This window comes from Astatotilapia calliptera, chromosome 23 (assembly GCF_964374335.1).
Source record: "Astatotilapia calliptera chromosome 23, fAstCal68.1, whole genome shotgun sequence".
NCBI classification, from domain to species: domain Eukaryota; kingdom Metazoa; phylum Chordata; class Actinopteri; order Cichliformes; family Cichlidae; genus Astatotilapia; species Astatotilapia calliptera.
In genome coordinates, this window is record NC_137443.1 from 6,256,460 (window position 1) to 6,270,277 (window position 13,818).

Genomic DNA, 13,818 nt, shown 5'->3' on the forward strand with positions numbered 1-13,818 from the left:
ATCATCTCATCCGAGACCAGGCGGCTGCATAACATTTGTAAAGCAGAGACTTCTGCAATAAAACACTGTGGACATCGAGGTTTTCGCAGTACACGAAGACAGTTCTACCAACGTGCACAGTTATGCATGCAAGCAGCACTGTTAATATTTTTTTTTACTCTTATTGTATTCTAAAATCATTTTTTAAACCACTTAAGAACGAATGACTTTCCTATTCCTACTGAAGTAGGGTTTAACAGTGTCCTCATAGAGGTTCTTGTACTATCAATATGTAACAAGTAGGTATTTATATTTATATAGATGGATAGAAACTCCATCACGAGTATTGGTGTGGTGGCTGGGGCAGTGTACAAAAGCGTTATCGGTGTTGCTTGTTATTCATTTTTGGTGTTTTCCTTTTTTCTTTTTCTTTTTTCATGATCATAACAGTCAGAGAATTCCTGCTGTTGTTTAAGTTACGATTAAGCATTTGGTCTAATGTGATGATAAACTTTCTTAATCTGGGATTTTAGTGCTGGTAAACCCTAAAGGTAACCGCCAGCATTTTGATGTTACTGACCAGACTCGCCTGGAACTGGCTGTGTTGGTAGAGTTGGGAGATAGCTGAAGTTGATTACAAACATTGTTTCTTCTCTATGCTTAATTTAGGTTACAGGGAGATGTCTAATTGCTTTTTAACGCATGCTGTAGGCTGTCCACAGGGAGACAAGCTTGTAGATTTAAAAAAAACCCTCCCAACATTACATGTACTACTAAAAAAATAATTTAATTCAGTGGATCTAATGAAGCCAATTCAGCTTAGTATTGGTCTGAAATACTTTAATCATTTTTATTTATAGATTTGTCTTTTAATGGGTTGCAATTAAAAGAATTCGTCCCCTTAAAGGGGGTGTTTAAAGCGATATAAGTTTAAAACTAACCTGACGACGACCTGTTTGGTGGATTTTTGATTATAATTCCAAGAAAGGAATTGTTGATGCATGACGCCGTCATGGTGATCAAACTGTGCGATGCCTTTTGATTTAGTTCCATTTAATGAATGCTTCTGCATTTAGTAAATGGGCAAAATCTATCATTCTTGGTTAATTATTTAAATATTTACCTTTAAATCAGTCAGGCTTGAATAGTAATTTATTAACATGATGTGGTGTGTGGTGATGTAAAATTTATCAGAGAGAAATGTGTTTTTAGAAAGGGCTTGTGGTAACATTCAGCAGACAAATCAGATCAGTGAAATTATTAGTTTCCAGCAAGCATCGTATATTTTCCCCTCCTGTCCTTTGTTAATGCTACATAAATGTGGTAAACCCAAAATGAGGTTACCAGTTAAGTAGGTGGTGAAGCGTTAGTCATGTAAAGATGTCTGTTTTCAGGAGGAATGTTGACATATGCTTGTGTTTTCCTCCCTTTTCTCACAGTGCTGCATTACCAGTAACGAGTCATTTCCTTGTTTACATTACCAGTTCCCTTTGGTACATTTCACTCCTGCTCGTTTGATCCGCGTTCTGCCCCAGATAAATATTTGTTTGTGTTTTTAAGAACAAAGGATTACACCCTGCAGTACTGTGGTGTGCTCGTCTGCCTTGCAGGCTTATGATTAATTTGGTCATCCGTGTGTTTACCCGAGAAAGTACTGGAATCTGTTTGTACGATGTGCAAGAAATAACTGATTTTTTTTTTGATGCAATGCAAACTTATTTCCTGTATTAGGAGTCTCTGCAGAGTTGCATCAAACTATGCAACACTTCTCCTTTTTTGGCTACTAAGAATTTCTGACAGTGTTTTTAGAGAAACGTAAAAAGAGAGTCTAAAATGTTTGTCTTAAACGTGTCATGACACGTTTAAGACAAATTTGAGTCGCGAAAGCAAATATAGAAAGGGATTTTTTAAAATTTCTTTGTTGTTACTCAAACAAATGAACACGCAAATGTTAATAATGTTGCGTTATAACACATTTGTGAACTGGGCATGTTGGGTTTTTTTTGTTTCATCTGCAATTTATGTTGCTATTCCTCAGTATTATTTTTTTTTTATATTGTTAAATACTACAATGTTTATGGTGTGCTGTGAGGTGAAGGGATGTCTTCATCAATGTACTGGTACCTGCAATCAGCCAAGAAATGTTTGCAAAGCAAATAAAACATAATCATAAATTATGTGATCATGAATTTGTCAGTGACAGTTTGTCTGCACTTGTGTAGTGTTGGTAAGGAATTGTCATATATGTTATATAGTGTAGTTATAATGGATGTTTACAAGTCCGTCTAGTGCAGTGACGATGACATGTCATTAAGTCTGTTTTGAAACTCAGCTCAGTGAGCTTGCTAATCCTAATGGGAAAAAAAACAAACGCTAATGTCAAGTCCTTCTATGGTATCCGTGGAGACTCACTCAGTATCTGCTTCCTGTCCGCTGCATGCGGCATAAGCAGCTTAGAGTAACAGAAGTTCAAAATATGCTGTTTTTGTGCAGAGGGTCTGCTCTCCAGGAAGGAAAAATGTTTTTCACAGGTTATTATTAGGAGTCAAAGCAATGTTAAAAGGTGTTTCTTCTGCCTTCCTACTTGCCTGTCTTGCTCTCAGTGACAGCAGTTGCATTCTAGAGATGTAAATCTTGGTGTGCTGCTCCAAGTTAAATGATCTAGATGGTGACCAGATACAAAAGAGCTACAGAGGATATACTCAAGTAAAAAATGGCAATGTATTTTTAAAATATTAAAGGGGGGCTTCTTTATATCCTGTCATATACGCTCTCTGGCCTCTTCATTAGGTACAAATCTTGAGCTGTCAGTCACATGTCATAAACTTTATGCATTTAGACATGGTGATAACTGCTGATGTTCAAACTGAACATCAAAACGTGGAAGAAATTAGATTTTGGTGACTCTGAGTATGATGTAGTTGTTGGCGCCAGACAGGCTGGTCTGAGTGCTGATGTACTGGGGTTTTTCCCAAAGAAAGAATGGCATGAAAATGAGAAAATATCCAGTGAGCAGCAGTTCTCTGGGTGAAAATGTTTTGTTGATGCCAGAGGTCAGAGGAGAATGACCAGACTGCTCTGAGCTGATAGGAAGGAAACTGTAACTCAAGCACTCCCTACAACCGAGGTATGCAGAAGAGGATAGCGGAAGGCACGGGAACCTTGAAGCTGGGCTACATCAGCAGAAGACCACACCAGGTGGCACGCCTGGCAACTGAAAACAGGCTACAATTCACATGGGCTCACCAAAATGGGACAATAGAGAATTAGAAAAACGTTGCCTGGTCCGATAAGGCTCCACTTCTGCTGTGACGCATGAGTGGCAGGGTGAAAATTTGGCACAAACAGCATGAAAGTATGGATTCATCCTGCCTTGTGCTGACAGATCAGATGACTGGTGGTGGTGAAGATTTTCCTACAACAACCCACCGCTGACGATCTTCATGCTTATCACCGGCATACCAATCTTCTAATGCCTGCGTCCAACACCTTAGATCATCTCAAACAATAAGTTCACTACACTCGAATGGGCTATATAGTCACCACATCGCAATCCAATAGAGCACCTTTAGGATGTGGTGGAACAGGAGATATGGATGTATGGCCACAAATCTCTGAGGAAGAACTGCATTAACTTGTTGAATCTATGGCAGGAAGAATGAAAGCAGTTTTGAAGGTAAAGGTTCCTACCCAGTGCCCAGTAAGTGTATTTGCAGTGTTACACTGGTGGATGCTCATACTAAAGATGACTAGTTTCAAGTAAAAAGAACAAAAAACCCCAGTTTTTTGCATGTATTGATGATACCCCTAATGTAGTCATCAAGTGCACAAAGCTGGCTCTGAACAGAGGAGCCGACCTACCTGCTGTTCAGGTCTTTTGTTTGCAAGCGGTAGCCAGTCAGAAGGAAAAAGTATATGTATAGATGGATCCATTGTATAAATGGATAAGGAAAAGTTAAAACCTCCCTAAAAAGCCCATTTAGTTGATTCAGAATTCTGCAGCAAGCGAGCTGACAGGGGTAAGACAGAGAGAGCATGTTTTTCCCACACTGCCTTCTCGTCATTAGCTCCCTGTTAAATCCAGAATCAAATATGAAATCCTTCACCTCACTTTAATCAGGCCCTCATGGTACCATACCACTCCAAAAGAGCACTTTGCTCTCAGACTGCTGGTTTACTTGTGGTTTCTAGAGTATTTAAAAGTAGAATGGGAGGCAGAGCCTTCAGTTTTCAAGCCCCTGTTCTGTGGAACCAGCTTCCAGTTTGGATTCTGGAGACAGACACACTCTCTACTTTTAAGATTAGGCTTAAAACTTTCCTTTTTGAAGCTTATAGCGAAGCCTGGATCAGGTGACCCTGAACCCCCGTAACTACGCTAGGCTGCTAGGGGGTTTCACACTGAGTGCTTCTTCTTCACTCACCTTTTCACTATATCTTTAGACACCACTCCGCATCTAATCATTAATCTCTTGCTCTCTTCCACAATGTGTCTTTTATTTTGTTGCCCTCAACCCCAAACAGTTGTGGTGGATGACCTCCCCTTACTGAGCTTAGCTCTACTGAATGTGTCTTCCTGTTAAAGTGAAGTTTTTCCTTCCCACTGTTGCTAAGTGCTTGCTCAAAGAGGGGGTTGTCTGATTGTAGGGCCTTATAATATAAAGCACCCTGTTGATGCTATTTGGCAATATAAACTGAATTGTACTCTATCAGGGTCCAAGAATAAAACATAGTAATCAAATTTATGATCAAAGATTCGATTCGACTTAAATTTCTGTACTAGCAGCTGTATTTTCAGATTCGAAAACCCAGTTTTCTAACTTCAAAAAGGCGTAATTCAAAGTTTTAAATATTTACATTAGTAGAGTTTAGAATGAGACATTAACATGTAAGCAGTTATGGGCTCAGGTTGAGCGGGTCATCTGCTTATTAGGCTACTTTGGTCAGATACTGAGATCCCAATTACTGGAAAGACGTCAGAGTGTGCCAGCTAAAAAGTGATTAAAAGCATGAAGTAAAGAAGTCAGAGAGGAAAAGCACTGTAAGTACCAGTCCATTGAACATTTTAATGTTTTTCACCTACCTTACACTTACACATGTAAAATAGTTATCTAAGTGACTTCAGAGCTAGAATTAAAATGACAATATTTCAGTTTGTTTTTGTGTGGAATAGTTTAAAATTGTCCACGCAGTTCAGTACATTTCTGATGAGAAAAAACAAAAACAAAAAACACAAACAAACGAAAACCAAACAAGTCAGAGTACGTTAAATATCCATTTAACAAACTGCTTCAGTCAAGGATTTTATTGTAAATTTACACAGTTCTTAAACTGAAAGTAAAACAATGATGACTTCAGCCAAATCTTCTTCAATAAATACATAATGAGGATATTTTTTGGCATGATGTAAGAAGGATGTAAGAGCCACACTGTCAAATAGCACAATACTGCTTCACCTGGTTGGAGTAACTGTCTGTAGTTTATTTACACAGCACCATCTAGTGGTAAACCATTGAAATGTATCTCACAACCTCCCTTTAGAGGACAGTGTTTCAGTTCAAACAACTTTACAGGCATCAGTAAGACAGCAAAGACTGCCTTGCTCCTGGATAACAGGAACCTTCACGCAGACTGACTGAGTGACATAAAGGCTTCTGAAATGTTTCTTTCATGGCAGAAAAGAAGAGCACAAGTGACTTCAAAAGTACTTTATAAAACAAAAGTAAAGGTTAAAAAAAAGATTTAAAAAAAAGAAAAGAGGCTAAAGTGGTGAGGGAGTTGGCCGTGAGCAGAGCTACGGGGGGAAAAAGTGCACAGGTGATGTGATGTGGAGGTGAATGTGGAGGAGAGGATGAGTGTCATTGGACAGAGCGTCACAGGCTCTGGCAGCACTGGAGTTTGTTGCCCTTCTGCCCGTCAGTGGTTGGCGGGACACTTATATCTACGACATTGTTGCCTGGAGACTCGTCGTGTGCAGATCTGTCTGCTATCTGCTTCTGTGACACGATGCGATAGATTTCTGCAGACAAATTTGAGAAAGAGGGAAAAAAATTACACTTTTGCAATGTTCATCATTTAAATTTTAATGTTCTTATTTATTTAACTGGCTGTGCAGATTAAATATAAAAAGGTACTATCAGCTGCTCGTGCATTTCCCAGAGGAGTCGCCACATGTTTTGATCTGGCACAGATTTTTATGCCAGATGCCCTTCCTGATGTAACCCTCCCATTTATCCAGGGATCAGCCCAAGGAATACACTAGTTTGTCACCCTGAGGTGGGGTTTGTTTCTCTCTCAGTCCTCTATTTTTAACCAGTGGGTGTAAAGAACGCTAAATGTGTTATTAAATAAATAAATATTTAACAGTAGCATGTAAGTTACACTTACTGATCAAACTAATCGAAATATGAGTGCATTTAAAATGTACCAAATTTAAGTAAATATTAATTACAACCCATGCCTAAATCCCCAGAATTAATACATGTTAAAGTATGTACAGTAGTTATATAAATGTAATGTCTTTTTTCCTGCTTCTATCTGGCATGCAACTAACATACATTACTGTCAGAAAAAAGTCTTGATTCGCCATCATTTCTTTACATTTTACAAGGAAACTGACAGCACAGTCTTCAGGAATAGTTCTCCAGGCTTCCTGGAGAACATTAAAAGCTTTTCTTTAGATAATGGATCTCTTTTTTTCCCATTCCCTGACAAGATGATCCCACACTCCTTCAATAATGTTCAAGTCTGGGCTCTTAGGAGGCCAGTCCTTACCTTACAGTGTTCTGTTGTGCGTTTTTCTTCTCAGGTATGCCTTTACTGGATTGACAGTGTGTTTGGGATCACTGACAAATGAAGCCGTTGCTCAGATTTGGCTTATTCAAAATCTAACCGTTCTTTTCTGTATTCATTAATTTTGACAAGATCTCCAACACCACTAGCTGAAATGCAGCTCCAAACCATGACAGAGCGTCCACCATGTTTTATAGATGGTTGTAGACACTCTCTGTTGTACCTCTCTCCCGAGTTCCTCCAGACAAAATGATGGCAATATAAACTTTGGATTTCAAATTTGGATTAATCACTCCATCAGGCCTCTTGGCATTATTTTTCAGTCCCATTCTTGTGTAACTTGGCAAACACCAGCCTTTTCTCTCTATTTATTCCCCCTTACGAATGGCTTCTTGATCGCCATGACTTTAAGATACTGATAGACGTGCCACGTCTTATTTTGTCCTTCATTTGTCCAGTTTCCCCTGTTGTTTTAAGGATATGCTGCACAGCGTGCTAAGCTACGCCAAGTTTTCAGATAAAGCTCATTGAGAATCACCTTGTTGATGCAAAACACTACCATTGGCTTGAGTTGGGTGGCTTTTTTATGCTTCAGTTGGCTTAACATTAACATTAATTCACTGCATTTACAGCAGTCAAATAATCAATTTTTCAGAAAAAAAGCACACTGGGAAGCTATAATATAAAGTGCATCTACATGTCATCATACAGATGTTAACATGTATAATACTGCACATACAATGACTGCAACATTCAAGTTGTAAAAAAGTCCTTCACTAAGAATGAAACGAACTTACTAACCTTAAAAATCGTGGTCAAAATATTGAGCATAACATGACTTATTTTAACAATAGTTAATGTAGTTACCCATACTTGTTTATCATCAACATATTCAACTAATAACGAATGTTGGGGACATCAAAAATCATTTCACAGTGACAAAATCTATACTGAAACATTTGATGAAATTACATGAACTGGTCACTACCAGTATTATGATTTTGGTAGATGCCTTTTATCAGATTTCAAAATAAAAATTCTGTGTGCATTCCTACCTGTTAAAATGTTCTTGAATGCCTCCTCTACATTCGTGGAGTCCAATGCTGACGTCTCAATAAATGAGAGTGTGTTCTTTTCTAATACGAGAAGAGACGTTCGACACTTGAGATATGCACAAAATCACACTGAGCGCAGACTGTTTGGCATAATTGTGTCTCAGTGCGATTTACCTGCGAATGCTCGGGCCTCATCAGTGGGCACGGCCCTGAGGTGTCGGAGGTCGCTCTTGTTTCCAACCAGCATTATGACAATGTTGTTATCAGCGTGGTCCCTCAGCTCCTTCAACCAACGTTCAACGTTCTCATATGTCAGGTGCTTTGCGATATCGTAGACTAGGAGAGCTCCTACCGCACCGCGATAATACCTAAGTGAACCAGCATAAACGGAACGATTAAAATACTGTCAATACAGCACGATCGTGTAAGCTAGTTCAGACAAACTGAAAATACTCACGCTGAGGTGATGGCTCTGTAGCGCTCCTGGCCAGCTGTGTCCCAGATCTGAGCCTTTATCGTTTTGCCGTCCACCTGAATGCTTCGGGTGGCGAACTCCACCCCGATGGTGCTCTTGCTCTCCAGGTTGAACTCATTTCTTGTGAAACGGGACAGCAGGTTACTTTTCCCTACTCCAGAGTCTCCGATTAGTACAACTAGAAACAATACAAAAATTATATTTAGACTTTAAATGAAAAGCACTCAAGGAAATTGTACTTTTAATAGTGTCCCATAGGCGGGTCTGTGACCAGTGACTGGATTTCTACTTTGTTTTTACACTTAATTTAAACAGACTCATTTTTAGCTGCAGGATTACAGATTTTACTACAGAATTTACAGCCATGCTGAAAGTGCTGAACTGTTGCTTTCTATCTCTAGCTATCAGACTTTGCCCTTTTGGGAATGAGGCTATTAGAAGTTGCCAATATCCTGCTCTATAGGAAATCTGACTCATCAGTTTCTCAACGCCTCTTATTGCTGTGTCGTAACGAGTCATCAGTATCTTACAATCAGTATCCAATGGCTTCTCTAGACCGCCTTACTTTGATTTGATATTTTTAAGAGATAGCTACTTGGCCATTCATAGTGTTTCATCTCAGGTTAGTATCACAAGGGAGGAAATAAGGATGCCACCTATTGTGGTCCCATTCTGACAATGAAACCTAATCAACATAACTGTAATCCTAGGAGTAAATGGATCATATGATCAGGGCTTGGTATTTGTTTGGTATGAAAATATGCTGGCTTTTGATGTTTGGAAAACACCTGGGAGCAAAACAGGGCTCTACTGGAGTTTCCTCCTCTTTGCTTTCACTGGGAGCGAGTTTCCTCCCTCAGGCTCCAGTTTTGTTTTGTTTTTTTGTTTGTTTGGTTTTTTTTTGGGGGGGGGGGGGGCATAAAGAGGAATCCTGTTTTCTTAATCATTTCATCTGAGTTTAGGAGGCAGTCTAAAGAAAGCAGACCATTGCTGGAGCCCCTGCTTAAATAGCAGACGGCTACGTGTGGCCACCGCAAAGGAAAACTTCTCTTCCATGCCAGTAAAGTTTAATTAATGCAGAAGTAATGGCACCATCCGTCTGACTAGCCACTAGCTTGCAGCGCCACACGCCCTACTTTCTAGAAAAGCCCAAACTGCTAGCTGTAAACCTCGGTACAAAAGAAACAGCACCGCACCTAAAGTAACGGTAAATATGGGTTTAATTAGAGGAAGCGACGCTTCAATTGTAAAATAAAATAATAATAATAAAATAAAATGTAAAAAAAAAAAAAGGGGGGGGGGGGGGGATCTCGGGTTAGCTACAGTTAGCAGCCACCACCAGCTGATTTTCTACCCGGCGGTACCGCAGCTAGCATGCTAACTGACGCTGAACCCGTCCAGAAGCGGCAGCGGTTCCGCTTACCTTTAAACAAGAAGTCGTATTCATCGTCCCTGTTCCCCATCGTTTGATACTATCGCCCTCCTTTTTGAGATTGCGGTGATGAGAGTAGGTAGGTTTCCCTGCCCAAACCAGGGTGGTGCGCCAAGATGACGAGAGACAATGTGCACGGAGCGGAGCCGCTGACACGGTCACGTGACTGCCCGCTACGCAGTTGCGCGTACCGAGAGGAGGCGATGCGGTTAGTACTGGGAAAAGTCTCCCTGTGGATACTTTACATTCATTTACCTTCTTATTATAATTCGACTTTTAATATGTTGTGTTTTTAAGGTTATAAATTATGTCATAGTTTTTGAGGTTTCTGACGTTTAATTTACAGACATATGAAAATGAAAAACCAAGTACATCCTTACCGCTTCCATAGGAATAAAGAGGGTAAGTAACAGGCAGGTGCCGGTAATCAAATGCAACAAGTCCTTCATTGTACAGAGAGATTATTCACAAATTGAAAACATTCAAGACAGCTGCCAGCAAATTCACCCTTAAGTTACATGTTCAAGTTCATGATTGTACAAATAGAAAACAGCAAGAATGACTTGTTTGGAAAGGAAGGAGAAACCCTCCTCTTACCAGAAATAACTGCCAGCACGGCTTATCTGCACCTGAACAAACCACAAGACTTCTGGAACAAAGTGGAGATATTTCACCATGCACAATGAAAACAAACCACAGCATATCAGGAAAAACGCCTCATACCATAACTGTCAAACATGGTGGTAGAGGGGTGATGGTTTAGGTTTGTTTTGCAGCCACTGGGACCTGGACACACTACAGAAAATGAGTCGACCATGTACTCCTCTGCATACCAAAGTATTTTGGAGGCCATTTGTCTGACAGCTAGATGTTGGCTCATGCAATAAGAAAACAATCAAGGTGTTGTAATGGTCCAAAGTCCAGACCTGAACCCGACTGAAGTTTGTCTCAAAAGCCTTAGGACAGCTGTGCAATGCAAATGAATAAGAGTGGGCCAGAATTCTTCCAAAATAATTTGAGTGACTGATAAAGTCACACAGAAAACAAGTTATTGCTGCTAAAGGTGATTCCACATTTAGCAAGTTACTGATTATGGGATGTGCTCAGTTTTTCACAGGACTGCAGAGAGTCCCTTGAAGACTTTAAAAAAAGTCACATACAAGTATTTTATTTGCATTGCTTTAGTTTTCCATCCAAACAAGGAAAAAGAAAAATGGAAAAACACATAATACTGATGATGAAACTGAGTGCTAGCCATCCCACACTCTTACAAAGTTGGCATTACTGATTTCTCCAGCTGCACTGTGCTGAGAAATGGTTAAACAGTTTTGTATATTAAAAAACGTGTTGTGTATTTATTTTAAAGATCCAACAATTAAAGAAATTGGCCCAACAAACGTGATAAACTGCTGCCCATGTTACAGTCTGTGGACGTCAGGCCAATCAAGCTGTAGTACAATAGTGGCCAAATGTTTTGGCACTACCAAAACTAAACTTATATATATTTGTTAAATTAAATCTTTGAAACTTATGAAGCCTTTGTGATTGTTCTTCACTGTATCATAGAAACATCTTTGTGTAACTGCCAAAACTTTTGACAAGTGTAGGACAAAAAAGCAACACCAGGGGACAGCAATGCTTTGGTCTGAACCAACTCTCTACTTACAACTAATCTGACAAATCTATATCATCCAAGTCCATCCAAAACTTTTGAACAGTGGTCAAATGTAGAAAAGGCCCAAAACAGCTAAAGAAAGGAACCTGTGTGGCCAACACTGGCAAGATATTTGAATCTCATCAGCTCTTGAAATGGTGATATTTATGCAGTGCTTAACTTCAACAAATGTATAAACTAATAAACTTAAGATGGCACACCTACAAAAAAACCTCTACACCCTTCTCTTGTCAAATGAATGTACAATAAACTGTGCAGCCACTTACCAGAAATCAGAGAGATTTGCAGTGAGGGCGAGGACTCTTGGGTGCACTCGCTGTTGCTTCTTTTTTTTTTTTTTGGTTTCAACTTTTGTGTCCATCATCTAAACACCTTTGTGAACACAAGAATTCATAATCAACCACTATAAACAGTGATTCACGCTAAATGTGGTTTAAAAAAACACACACAACTTAAGTACAATACTCACTTCTAAAGGAACTCAAGTGGAGAGCTGTGGATTTGCAAATTTTAAAGACATTGCAAAATTTATTCATGTTGATAGGATGTGGATTCAGGCTGCCAGCTGGTGTATTGAACTTGCAAGTTCAACAAATACCAAGAAGAAACCAAAAAAGCTCCCGGGGTGTTCGCTATAAACACATGCAGGTCAAGAGCCAGCAGAGACAAAAAATAACGCACTTCGGGGCCCTTTTTATTGACGACACCTCCACCTTTTGTTTATCTTAATAAATAAATTGAATACATTTTCAGATTTATTCAATCCCCATCTTACACTGTATGTTATTCCCCAACTGTGTCCGAATCTTTTCCTTAACAATTTCCCATTAGTTGTGTTTATTCATGTCTTACTTTGATCAACATGTCAATTTACATCATTTTGGTCCTGCATGATATTTGACACTTGTGTTACATCACTGTCTGGGCACTCCACCCGGAGCTTATGATTTGTTCTCATTGTGGTTATTTTGACAGGTCGGTGCTGCGGTAGATACGCAATGATGATTGTTTTACTCGCTTTTTTTTTTTTTTTTACATATACCCCACAGATCCATTGGGTGGTGGATATTCAGGTAATAACTATAATATCTGTGTCTGTCTTTCTAACTGCCTCTCACACTTTAGGGCCAACGTCAACAGACTGGGACAGATGACTTCACCAATACTGCGCTCTGAAAAGTGTGCTTTCGTGACAGATGGGCTGTAAATGATGATTCAAACTTGGAAACATTTGTGCATCATTGCGGATAATAGTCTTCACTAAGAAACCGGAAACTACACCGTAACCTTCCAGGTAACATGACGCACCTTCAAAGAAACGTAACTATGCGTCAGGTCGAGGCAGACCTCGGGACTTGAGTGCCGTGGATGTTATCCGCGTGCTTCAGTTCGCCTGAATCAAGATGGCACAGCGACATATTTCGCTGTTGCTCTCTGTTCAAAGCCTAAAAGTTGGATTGTTGGTGGTGAACCCATATTTGCATTTTGTTCTCTGAAAAGAACTAAAAGAAATAATATTTAACATCTTGTTTCTGTAGAAATTGAGAGCTTATGATTTCAGATTTCAGAATGGAGGCTGGCTTTATATGTAGCGTTAAAAGTAGAGCAAAAGTTTTCTTTTTTTTTCTCTCTTTTTTTCTTTTTACAAATCAATAATATATTTTCACATAAAAACATATATTAGCAGTAAAAATTATTTTTACATAGCTTAATGTTTCTTGATTTACAGTAACTCTGTACTATTTTTAACAGTAATGTTGAATTTTGTTTTTCACTGTAATGTTCACGGATATTTCTTTTTTTTTTACAGTGTATAGGTATGAGCCCTGCGTAAATGAACCTTAGGCTGGATTGTTGATGTTAAACTATAATGGCTAAGAGTGAGTTACTTTGTAAAGATCAAAGATCACACATTCACAGAGTAAACACTGCTAAGGTAACGCCAAGGCCCAACCTTAACGTAAATTCGGGAACTGCTATTTAATCTTATTTTTTTCCTGCATTGCTTTGTGTTGTGTGTTTGCACAGTTATTTCAACACGAGGAACAGCCCTAAAATCGACAAAAACATGTTTTTGTTGGTGGCGCTGGCATCTGAAAATGTGACTTCGTGTCCTCAGTTCATTTTGTAGCAACAGAAAAAAAATACACGATTATTACTACGTCATCTTTCATGCAACACTGAGCTCAGCAACGTTCTCATGGAATCAGATTACCAAAAAACTTTGACAAGATTGAGAATAAAGTACAAGTTGATGGCTAATCTCAGGACCTGTTTCATGCTATCTGAAAGAAGCCTGTGCTATTTTTACTAAAAACCGTGATGATATCAAGTTATGGCTCCTGATTAACCGAAAGATTAGGCGTGATACGTCAAGATCACACCTTGACGTGTCCCGCCATTGTTTCACTGC

General features: G+C 39.2%; 1 protein-coding gene and 1 long non-coding RNA gene across 2 annotated transcripts; one reads left to right on the forward strand and one right to left on the reverse strand.

Annotated features, from left to right (window-relative positions):
- Nucleotides 1-5,022: 5,022 nt before the first annotated feature.
- LOC113016583 (ras-related protein Rab-11B) lies at nucleotides 5,023-9,915 on the reverse strand. Its single transcript, XM_026159487.2, has 5 exons — nucleotides 9,722-9,915; nucleotides 8,281-8,476; nucleotides 7,998-8,191; nucleotides 7,824-7,904; nucleotides 5,023-5,995 (listed from the first exon to the last, which is right to left on the reverse strand). The coding sequence occupies exons 1-5, from the start codon at nucleotides 9,759-9,761 to the stop codon at nucleotides 5,850-5,852; spliced, it is 657 nt and encodes a 218-aa protein (XP_026015272.1). The 5' UTR covers nucleotides 9,762-9,915; the 3' UTR covers nucleotides 5,023-5,849.
- Nucleotides 9,916-12,557: 2,642 nt separating this feature from the next.
- LOC145424103 (uncharacterized) lies at nucleotides 12,558-13,575 on the forward strand. The gene is made up of 3 exons (XR_013905062.1): nucleotides 12,558-12,699; nucleotides 13,216-13,285; nucleotides 13,434-13,575. It is a non-coding gene; the product is annotated as an uncharacterized LOC145424103 (long non-coding RNA).
- The last annotated feature ends 243 nt before the right edge of the window (nucleotides 13,576-13,818 follow it).